Source organism: Sceloporus occidentalis, unplaced genomic scaffold (genome assembly GCF_023333645.1).
Source record: "Sceloporus occidentalis isolate IW3139 unplaced genomic scaffold, rSceOcc1.0.p SCAF_136, whole genome shotgun sequence".
Taxonomy (NCBI): domain Eukaryota; kingdom Metazoa; phylum Chordata; class Lepidosauria; order Squamata; family Phrynosomatidae; genus Sceloporus; species Sceloporus occidentalis.
Window position 1 is genome coordinate 1,588,038 of NW_028317116.1, and position 11,537 is coordinate 1,599,574.

At 46.1% G+C, this 11,537-nt stretch overlaps 2 protein-coding genes across 2 annotated transcripts; one reads left to right on the top strand and one right to left on the bottom strand.

Annotated features, from left to right (window-relative positions):
• Window positions 1–952: 952 nt before the first annotated feature.
• LOC149281302 (transmembrane protein 169-like) lies at window positions 953–2,250 on the bottom strand. Its single transcript, XM_089499513.1, has 2 exons — window positions 1,941–2,250; window positions 953–1,575 (listed from the first exon to the last, which is right to left on the bottom strand). The coding sequence occupies exons 1-2, from the start codon at window positions 2,248–2,250 to the stop codon at window positions 953–955; spliced, it is 933 nt and encodes a 310-aa protein (XP_089355639.1).
• Window positions 2,251–5,838: 3,588 nt separating this feature from the next.
• LOC149281303 (peroxisomal trans-2-enoyl-CoA reductase-like) lies at window positions 5,839–9,327 on the top strand. The gene is made up of 8 exons (XM_089499511.1): window positions 5,839–5,950; window positions 6,467–6,600; window positions 6,872–7,037; window positions 7,481–7,562; window positions 7,894–7,990; window positions 8,156–8,263; window positions 8,851–8,962; window positions 9,239–9,327. Exons 1-8 carry the CDS (start codon window positions 5,839–5,841, stop codon window positions 9,325–9,327), a joined length of 900 nt encoding a protein of 299 aa, XP_089355637.1.
• The last annotated feature ends 2,210 nt before the right edge of the window (window positions 9,328–11,537 follow it).

Sequence of the window (11,537 nt, forward strand, 5' to 3'; positions counted from 1 at the left end):
GGGGTTTAAATGCACAGCGTCTCTTTTCCTGCACACATGTTAAAAGGGTCACTTCAGTTTTCCAGGGACCCCCCCCCCATAAAAAAAAAAAAATTCATATACATTTTATTTAAATCAGAAAGAAAAAGGGGGAAAAAAAAAATGCCGGCATGGTTGGCAGGAAAGTGGGGCGTCTCGCACCCCCGCTCCACAGTCTTTGCCACTGAAGACCCGGAGACACAGAAAAGCGGCACGGAGGTCCCAGGTATGTCCCGACCCCCCTGCTGATGTTCCGTGTCAATCATTGCCATTAAAGGCACTAGGAGAGCTTTCCGAGCTAACGGGGAGTCTGAACGGCATGCGTTCAGGCAAGAAAATGTTGTGCCACAGAATCCAGAATAATGAAATAGAAGTTCTACAATTCCTTCTTTTAACATAAATGAAATTAATTGTTGTACTGTAAACACAGCGATGGAAACAGAGAAATACTTTAAAAATCTGTATTTTAAAAGGGAGAACTCATTTCCGAGTACATTTTTTTTTTTAATACCAGAAAATGCTTTTTATTTTTTAATTTTTTTTACCGATTTCCGTTAAGAAATGCAATTCGATAAATATTTGTTTCTCCAGCTTTCGGTTGCACAGCGTCCGCATTACAACCCATGGGCAGAGAAGCACCTGGGTTTTATGGTCTGCGGCAACTCTAATCACCCTCAGCCAATTGGATTTTTAAATCAAAACAGCCAACATAGCGAGAGCTGCCTCCGCTGCCAAGCTTTTCCCAGAGGTGACATGCACGTGCTTTCTAAAAGCTACAGTTTTTTTGGAAGAAATGTGAAGAGCTTTGAACAAAAATAAATTTAAAAAATAATAAAAAAGGCTTTTTTGGGGGGTAGATTGGGGGTTTTGATCATTTCAGGCAAAAGGAGAAGAAGCAGCTCATGTGAAGCACCAGTGATGGAAGATATTTGGCTCAGACTGCCGACGTCTCCACTCCTTGAGTAGAACCTTTTGCAGAAAGGCTCCCGGAGATATTGTCTGAATCTAGAAGCTCCACGATGCTGTACGGGGAACAGTCCTCCATGCCCAGTTTGCTGCAGAGCCAACCGCAAAACCCCTTCTCCATGTCCCTGACCGCACGCCACCACTCGCCGAAGGACCAGGATATCTGGGTCACAGCCGAGTACAGAGCGAGAGAAACGGACAGGGCCACGATAATGATGGGGTAGAAGATCATCAGGAACGGACACACCGTGATCTTGTGCCAGAAAGTCCTCTCCTCGTTGTAGACCAAGAAGATGTTGTACCACGCGATGGTTCCATAATAAAACGACAAGACGAAGGCGAGAACGAAGACGACCGGCACGCAAAGGATGCTCCAAAGCAGGACATGCGGACCTCTGTCCAAGCCCACGGAACATTTCTTCCTTTCGTCCGCCGTCTTCTCTTGTAAAGGTTCCCTGGACCTGGTCAGCTCTTGAAGCTCCTTCTCCGTTAGGGTCACATGGATATCCACCATCTGGCCTTTCTTCTTCCCACGAGTAATCGTCCCGGTTAAAGTAACATAGCGACTGTCGGGGTGCGTACTCCATCCTCCTGTAAGAGTGTACACGTGGGAGGTTAGCAAGTACATGTTTTACTCTATCCATAGGGTGGTAGATTAGCGGAACAGCCTCCCAGCAGAAGCAGCAGAGACTAATACAGTAAGGGGGATATAAACACGCATGGGATAGGCATACGGCTCCTGAATCTAAGACGAGGACAGGTTATTGTAACAGATTACACAATACTTATACGGATTGTTTCATTCCAACCAAAATGTACTGTGAGTTATAAAGGTTGTTTTTTCTAAAAAGCCGCAAATATTGGGACATCCTGTTAAAATATATAACGTTAGATAAGACACATTGTATGTAAGTGATAACCGCCCCCCCTTTAAGTGATGACGGGGTATAACATACCGTCAGATACCGGGGTTCCAAGAAACCTAGCCCCTTCCTCGGCAGTCCTCTCTCCCTCTTGCCGATTTGCCTGATCTTCCTCCGACACCTTCTCATTGTCAGACCGATACACGATGATGGACTCAGGCCGAGGCTCCTTTTTCTTTTTCTTCTTCCTTTCTACGGTAGTTTCTCCAGTTACCCCCTCGAAAGACACAGCCGCCGCTGCTCTCCTCAGCGTGCCCTTCAGGGGGCTCTGGGGGGCACTTTTAGTACTCTTGGTGGCGTTCTCCACCTTCCCCGTATCCTCCTGGATTTCCTCGCTCTGCATTTTTGCGATGGGAAGAGGACTTACAGCTCATAAGCAGAACCCATTCCTTTCCACGGCACCCGGCGCCGACAACCGGCCTTTAAACCTAAAAGACAGAAATTAGAGATATTATGGAAAGTTTTCATTGGTCGTTACAACGTAACAGCATTTTCTAGCAAGCCACGGAGATTCCTTTAGATCTGCTTTGCGTTGAGGAGGATTCACTTATTTTTTTAATTAATGGAACGTTGCTTTTCAAGGTCCCCATCTATCATTCGTTCCATAAATGGAACTTGATGGGGCCCTGGGCAAGATACTAATTCCGGGGCCCCTCTTCCGCTCACTTTACACGTGGGGCAAAAAGAAAGAAACATACCCCACATAAAGGACTTTATAAAAATTCAAGTCTTCTTCTAAATGGACATTGAAATTAGAAGGTGTTCCCCATACAGAATGAATGTCTGGCCGGTGGAAATACACTTTGACCCATACACCGTGTATGGGCCGGTGGGCTTCCATACCCCAAGACTTTGGAGAGCATTTTTTTTTTTTTTCTAGCATCTGTTCACACAAACGCCGCGTGGGAATCACATCTGCCCCGGGAACGTTGCTCTTTGATGAAATGGGAAACAGTGCAAATGTCCGAATACGACCTCGCGCCTAGATGTGCGAGAACTTCCGGACGTCGTTCACGCCGCTTCCTAGGCTAACGTCGCAGTAACAAAGCGTAGATGGGAGCAAACTGTAGACGGAGCCAGGCGGGTTCCTAGGAGATGGGAGCTCGTTGGAGCAAATGGGACTGAAGTCAAACCCCCCCCCCCATTCCAATCTCCATGGAGCGAGGACGGGGCCGTTTTTAATAACGCTAATTCAGCCCGTCCAACTTGGACTGTTCTTCAAAGGAAGAGCCTCACATTCTTCCATCAACATCTAAAGAGCCATATATAAGCACTGAACCCAAGAGCTGACCATTAATAAACCTATACATTCCCACGCTACAGGTGACATGAGAATATATATATGAATTAGTAGAGCCCAGTCCCATTAATCGCCCCTTCTACTGGTTGGACTGGACTTCCAGGGCAGTTATTATGGGAATCTTGGATTAACGCCTGAAAGAAAGCAGATGAAACGTTTACGGAGCAGCTCAGACTGGAACACCAGTGCTGGCATTCACAGAATTCCCGATGAACTTCCTCCAACCCGGGAAACAAACGGTTAAAACGTATATTACCCCTTAAGCCCATGCATTTAATTAACCATCTGTGTGCCAGAGGGTATACTCCAACTAGCAAATGAAAGGAGCTTGCAATCTATTGAGCCTTTTAGTAGTTAAATGGCAGGGTGTGTATCTGGAGCTGAAACGAAACATTTGCAGCTGAATTACCCCCGGAATGCCTGTTGATAGATCAATTAGCGCATTGATCTCAGATCTGAGAGCCTAGTGTTTGAGTCATTTAAACAGTCAGAAGAATTGGCAAGTTTCACTGCAAGGGGAGGAAAAAATATCCAAGAATAGACTGGGGGAGGGGGAAGCTACTGGAGAGACCTTTCTACAGAGAGAGGAAATGCACCCAGTTACCCTGCCTGCCATGAAACCTCAGCTGGGTGTGTATGGGGGGGGCACGCACCCCCATTAATTCAGATCCTTAATGTTTTTGGTAATTACACATTTTTCCAGCCTGACCATAAATACCAAAAACTAGAAGACTTTGAAGGTTAAAATGAATAACATCCTATAATATTCTCCTAAAGCAGTGATTCTGATTGTTCCCATAATATGACCTCATTATTTAATATGATGTATGCTTTAGGCCATGATAGATAAGTGGCCTTAGGCTAGAGTTACATATCACATAAAAATATTTATATTTAAAAAGCATGATACACACAAATATTTATATTTAAAAAGCATGATACACACAAATATTTAGACAGAATGAATAATGACAGATTTGTAACAATGTAGCAGAGAATGAGATGTTTCTCCTCACTATACGATCTGCTCCCTGGAGGGGGGGGGGGGTTCTGCTCACCTCCAGCTCAGGGTGATGACTGCCATCCCCACCACACTCAGCCTGCTGCACCCTGGACAAAGAGGTGTAGGGACCCTCACTCCACCAAGCCACGCCCACCAGCGCATCCCAGGGAGGAGATAGAGCGCTTTCACATGACGTCATCCCCGCACAGCTGATAGCAGCCATGGCTGTCTGGGAGCTTTAACCCCTCTGGGCCTGAAAATAGCAGAACCTTTGCTATGGGCAATAATAGGAAGCTGGGTCAATAGGAAAGGAACCCAAATCGGGCTGTTCAAAGATATATCTATCTATCTATCTATATATATATATATATATACACACACACATATATACACATAAATATATATAATATATATAATATAACATATATAATAAAATCTAAATATTCAGAATAAAACACGGGATCATCTTGGACAATCCCAGAGCCATTGCCCCAATTTCAGCATTTCAGGGCGAAGGGGTAAGTTATCCGGGTCACACAATGTGACTCCTTCGTATGTATAAGACTCTCAGTTGGCGCTTTTGCTCCCAGTTTCATATTCCTGCTTGAATGCAGGTGACTTAACCAATAGTATCTTTAAGTCATGACAAAGTGAAGGTTTCCATGAGGACCGATAATAGAGTCATTTCAGGAACAGATTTGATGAGTAACTATGTAGTATTTGCATGATGGGCTATTAAAGGGTTAATGTTTAAAGAGTCTCAGGGTCCGCTCACTTAGAAAGATCCTGCAGAAGCCTCAACAGGACAAGCTCAATGGGCATTATCAGGTCTCCGTGGGGTTTGCGGTGTCCGGCTTCATTGCCCGGAGGTGACACAGGCTCAGGTTCAAGAGAATAAGGCTTGATCTATACATTGTGCTGGCCAAATTTCCTTATATACAAGTATCTAACGGACCCGGTTCCTTCTGGATGCCGTCATGTAGGAAGAGCATTGATGCGGCTGAGCGTGGCGCATGTCATACGCGCCCAACCGAGCATGGAACCAGAATGCGACGTAATAACATGGCAAATCAGGTCAAGTGCCAGTTGTTGGGGAAGGCCGGTGTATGGGTCAAAGTGTATTTCCAGTGTGAGCCGTCTGTCCAGTTTTGGGGACACGCTTTGCCACGCTAGATCTGAAAACATAAAGGGCATCATCCGTGCAAGATGCCGGCCATGGCTTCCGGCGACTGTTGGGAACACGTGGGCTTCTAGAATTTTGCCCCAGAATTTCTTTTATAAATACCCCCAGATGTAGCAGGATGATCTGTTTTAACGCACACCTGCCTGAGAGCATTGGGCCACTTGGCAGCTATGCGACGTTTAGGACGCACAGAGACACTTTTTCTTTAAGTTGTTTTTTATTAATGCACATTATTATGCATGGAATATTATCATGAATCCCTATTTCTTTCTCACATTTTGGGCTGGTTTACAGGATTTGCCCTGTTTAGGGGTCACTGCAGAGGGGCGGGGCTGGGGTAAAGCAGGGACACAGAGCGTCAATCTGCTGGTTTCCATGGTAACTAGGCCGGCGCCCTGCTCTGCTGCCTGACCCCGCGGACCCGGAAGCGATCCTCTCTCCCATCATGGCCGCCTCCAGTGTGTTCAAACCGGGACTTTTCAAGCACAAAGTGGCAATTGTGACCGGGGGAGGAACCGGCATCGGAAAAGCCATAGCGGCCGAGCTGCTGGGATTAGGTCAGCGTCTTGGGCAGCCAAATACCCCGCGGGGCTGCTGGTGCACTTTACGGTCAAATACGGGTCAATGTCATACTTTGGGCTCTGGGGCTGGATCCAGGGTTGTCAGAAACTGAATGAATTGCATGAATTTGTATATATTGAAGCGCTCTTTCTAGAATGTGTAGCTGTCACACTGGTGTTTTTTTTAATGACATTGTACAGTTGGGCGCTTTATTTATAATCTATACAGTCCTAGTTTTGGGTCTGTCAAGAGACATCAGAGAAGTACCTATAGGTATCCCTATAGGTGGTGCCCAGCAACAGGTAAAATGTACGTGTCCTGAATAAAAGGGGTTGCTATGGCGATCCTACTGCCGCATGGTGTGAAATATTCTTTACGTTAGTAGATAGAAACATGGAGGCTTCTGTAACATCTGTAGCAGATCATTTTATGTAAAAGTCCTGCGAGTGCTCCGGCTTCCCTGGATATTATATATATGTATTTATTTTTATTTTCCGTTTTTTTCTTTGCAGGTTGCAGCGTGGTCATCGCTTCACGGAAACTGGAACGGCTAAAAGAAGCTGCCCAAGAACTCGTTTCTAATATATCTCCAGCGAATCCCTCGCTCCTGACTCCTATTCCGTGTAACATCCGCAAGGAAGATGAGGTTAAGATTTTCATTCAAAACACCAATTTTGCTTTATGGCAATGCTAATGAAGTATATTCCTCCATAGACTTTAAGCAAAGTGATTAAGACTGAGCCATTCTATTGTCCCCCACAGGCAGTATGATAAGGAGTCGGGGGTTTAGTAGATTGGGGGTCAGATAACAGAGGGAGAATCATACAGATATGATATATTATGGGGAAAAACTAAAACCAGTTTATAAAGAAAACTGCACAAGATCTCATTTAAATATATACGTTTTCTTATAATAGGTGGAAACGCTGGTAAAATCTACTCTTAATCTCTACGGGCGGATTGATTTCCTGGTAAACAACGGAGGAGGCCAGTTCCCAAGTCCGAGTGAAGCAATCAGTGCCAAAGGGTGGAATGCGGTGATAGACACCAACCTTACTGGGACGTTTTACTGCTGTAAAGCAGGTAGTCGCCCTGCGTGAGATAATGCGATGTAACAGCCGGGATCTAGAGCCAAAAACATGGAATTTAACACAAAAAAAATAACAGAATGGAGAAACCGTAAAGACGTCAGGATAACTGTGTAAAAAGCAATGGATCATGACAAAAACTGCATATCTGATGACATTACAATTTTAATACTTGATGCCATATGTCACTAGATAAATCTACAATGCTGTGAACTGGGGGGGGGGGACTTTTGCTTTTAATAAAAGTTTAGGTTTTTATGATCACGGGATTGGATTCTTAGCTGTTCTATCAGAAAATTGAAATGTTTGATGAATAGACTTAGGTTATTAATATCGTACCGGGGCCACGATTGTGTTCATAGCGAGGACCCGTCTGTAATTCTATCGTTTCGTTAGTTGTCCCGCTAATACCTCTTTGTGTTTTCTCCGCATGCGCAGTATACAACGCCTGGATGAAAGAGCATGGAGGAGCCATCGTCAATATTGTGGCGGACATGTGGAAAGGGTTCCCTGGCATGGCGTAAGACTCTGCTGAAGCTGCTAGCACCTTCCCCACCAACGTTCTCCTGAAGCTTTATTCCTGGTGTTCTTCAGCATCTGTTCTAGCCCCTGCCACTCCTACTGGAAGGCTGATCCATGTATCCAATACCCCTACAGCCTACTTTGGTCACCCGTACAATCTTATCCTTTTAGCAGCATATCCGGTCCCGATAGTCTAATCGTCCATCTTCTACAAAACATTCTTCCCCTGCGTACTCCTGTAAACCTCTGCATGCATTTATTATTAAACAGAAATGTGTTTGTTTTTTTTATTGTGAAAATTATTAATCAAGCTCTTTTTGTCTTAAAAGGCACACCGGAGCAGCCCGGGCCGCTGTCGATAACTTGACGAAGAGCTTAGCCATTGAATGGGCGCACAATGGCGTTCGAATCAATTCCATCGCTCCTGTGGGTAACAAACCATATCTTCTGATCTGTCGTGTTTGACTTCCGCTCACTGAACCTGTCCGCCGGGGGCCGGGCTGGTGAAAAGTCCACTTGTGGGGTTCCGTCCAGGCGCTGCCACCCGTGGATAACGATTTATTGGTGTTTTTATTTTTTTTTTATTTTCAGGGAACGATTTTCTCACAAACCGCGGTTGAAAATTACAAGATGGGTCCTCGTTTGTTTGAAAGCTACATCCCAAAGATTCCTGCCAAGAGACTGGGTCTTCCAGAAGAGGTAACGCCATAACGCGTGCGGCCCCCAGCCCAGCAGGCGCTTCGCGTGACGCTAAAAAATTGTGTCGGGTTTGCTGTAATCATACTGCACTGACCATTCATTAAAGGTGCTGTCCCGCTGACACAAAGTGCGCTCTATAGAATGCCAAGTGAATGAATGATAGCAGATTAGTCGTTTTATCCTTTTCTCTAATGGTTTAAACTGGCAAGATCTCCCGGTATCGGTTAAAGTACATCTCCCAGGTAGCGGTCGTTTTTAAATCCGCAGTCATTGAGATTTAGTTGGAGATTTCAACTCCCTGATATTATTATTATTATTATTATTTTATTGTTATAGTTTTATATAGCGCCATTAAATTTTGTAGCGCTGTACAATGGGTAAACAGGACATAAGTAGTATATAACATAACAATTTGACTGGATCAGGCGCTCTGATTTAACTATACATTATACAGGGCTTTCTGCAGGTGGGTCGGCCCTTCATAATGCTCGGGGACGTGTGTGGAATGCCCCATCCCTTCTCTAGTGATCAGTTCCCATTGGCTTGCTCATGCCGGCTATATGACCCCCTTTTATGCGATTCCCCAGATTTCTCCGATGGTCTGCTTCCTGCTGTCGCCTGCCGCTTCCTTCATCAGCGGAGAGACCGTGAGAGTGGATGCCGGACAGAGCTTGTACGCGTCTCCCTGGGAAGTACCAGGTATAACCAAATATTACTTTATTACTTAATTATTAGTCCTGAAACCAGATTCCCATCATAAATCTCTTCTCGGTATATAAACGGCCAGATTTGGTTTAAAATTTGATGTAAATGTTATGTCACTCAGTTGGCGTCTTATAAACTGTCACACTGATGTTTATCTAAACTTTATACTTAACTTTAAATGTGATAATTTAACTCTTTTGGATAAAAAAAAAAAAAAAGATTAATTAAACTTTCCCACTCAAACGGCTGTTTTTTTTGGGGGGGGCTCAGATCATAACCGGTGGCCAGAAGCCCCCGATGGAGAGAACAGCAAAGCTTTAAAGGAGATGCTTTCGGACGTCCCGCCGCCAAAGCTCTGAGCGCAGGGTACGGGACCCGCGTCCCCGAGTGACAGCCGCGTGCGAAGATTGATTGTAAACCAGATTTTTTATATATATATTTGTTTAATTGAATGTACATTTTTGGCTACATTGTTAACCCACCGAATAGAGACGGTTTTTGCTGCTTGATCTGGATACCCCGGCTGCTTCAGAATATGGAGATAAGGTCCTTAGAGTTGAATTCCCTCATCCTCAATGCAGGTCTGCGAAGACTGTGCCCTCACCTTTTATCCACCACGTTATCTAGTAGGCAACCCAGCCGCCACTGGGTTAAATCCGGAGCCCAGAGTTGTTGCAGGGACTCGCCGTCCTGCCGCGTTATAGACATTAAGAAAAAAAAGTTTCCTGATCTATTTTGTTAATTGCACTTTAATTACATTAAAGCCTTAAATATTAAATGAAAATTAAGGCCACAATTGTGTCATTTTTGCCCGTCTGCCTGTTGTTGATTATGAAGGTTAGAAAAGAGAGTAATCTGTTTTCTCGTTTATCTGATCGATTTATGGTTGTGTTAGAGTTCTGCTGGTCAGTGGCTCTGCTCATTATAAATACCGGTATTCAGGGGAGGACAGAGGGACTGGCCACGCTAAAATGGGACACTTGGGAGGTATACTTCTCACGTCTCCCAATGGAACCAAGGATGTAAACGCTGGAGTCAACTTCGCTGTTTCACAGTGGACGCCATTTTCTTGGAGTTCAAAGCGCAGAGGAGACACTCTTGGTCTCCGGGCAAATGGCCGGCTCCGCCTACGCCAGAGCGGCCCCCGCCGCTTCTGTAATCTGTTTGTGTCTCGGGTGCGTAACTCCTGGTGTGACGTCTCGCTGTGTCCAGTGTGTCTCGGTGGCCGCATCTCGGGACTGTCGGTTCCCCGGATCCCGGTTTCCAGAGCGGGAGACGTGGGATACGCGACGGGGAGCGTGAGGACTCGGAATTCTTGTCAGCAGTGCCGCTCTGGCGGGATGGCCGCCATTTTGTGAGGAAGACTGGGCCCCGGAGAAGAGGGGAGCCGGGCCCCATGTGAGTGTTTGTCCTCAAAGCTGCGGGCCCCTCAGAGCTGGGGGAGCCGTGAGCCCCGAGCACTCTGTGCACAGGTGGGTACCTCCTGCTTAACTGCCTCGGGGGGGGGGGTGTCTACAGCTACCTGTCACGTACCTGGCGTGGGGGCAGGGCAGCCGTGGTTCACACCGACTCCCGGCATACCGGGAGCTGCATCCGACACAGGGGTAACCCCTATTCCAGTGACACCCCAAGGTGGCACCTTTCAAATTCCCCCCGGGTAGTGACCCCCATATCCTAGTTACATCTCCTGGTGACCCCTACACCCCCCAACTACTCAGCGGGTACATGTATCCACTACTGCGTACAGGTTCAGTCACATGATACCCCAGCTGCCGGGCATCAGCATTTCTTAATACCCAACATGCCAGCCTAGTTCCCCCCGGGGGGCTCTCATAATTCTAAGGCGACGAGCCTCTACCCACCGCCACAGCACCCTTCCACGCAGGCGGCATTGGGGGCGATAGAACGGTATCCCTGGGCCAGGAGCAAAAAAAATTCCTGCCCCGTTTATACCCCTTTAACGAGATGACTTATTGACCCCCGGTAGGGTATTCCCGCAGGTAAAGCAATTTGAAAGTCGTCATTTATCTCACCCCGGTCTTGGCACATAAAGTAAATATATATACCGGAATATAACGCACACGCCACTGTGCAAAAGTTTGGGGTCACGCCGCTGTTTCCATGGGAACCAAGGGCATTTCAGGCTGTAACATAATTACAAAAAGGGTTTTCTAACCATCAAGTAGCCTTTTACATATAAACTTGGATCAGCGAACACAGGAGTGATGGGAGCGATAAAGGGCCATTGGAACCCAGGAGTGATGGGAGTGATAAAGTGCCATTGGAACACAGGAGTGATGGGAGTGATAAAGGGCCATTGGAACACAGGAGCGATGGGAGTGATAAAGGGACATTGGAACACAGGAGTGATGGGAGTGATAAAGGGCCATTGGAACCCAGGAGTTATGGGAGTGATAAAGGGCCATTGGAACCCAGGAGTGATGGGAGTGATAAAGGGCCTCTGTGCGCCTGTGAAGAGATTCAATAAAAAATCAGCCGTTTCCCGCTACAGCAGTCATTTACAAAATTAACCCCACCTGTGCTGGATTTCGTCCCATTTCATATTAGT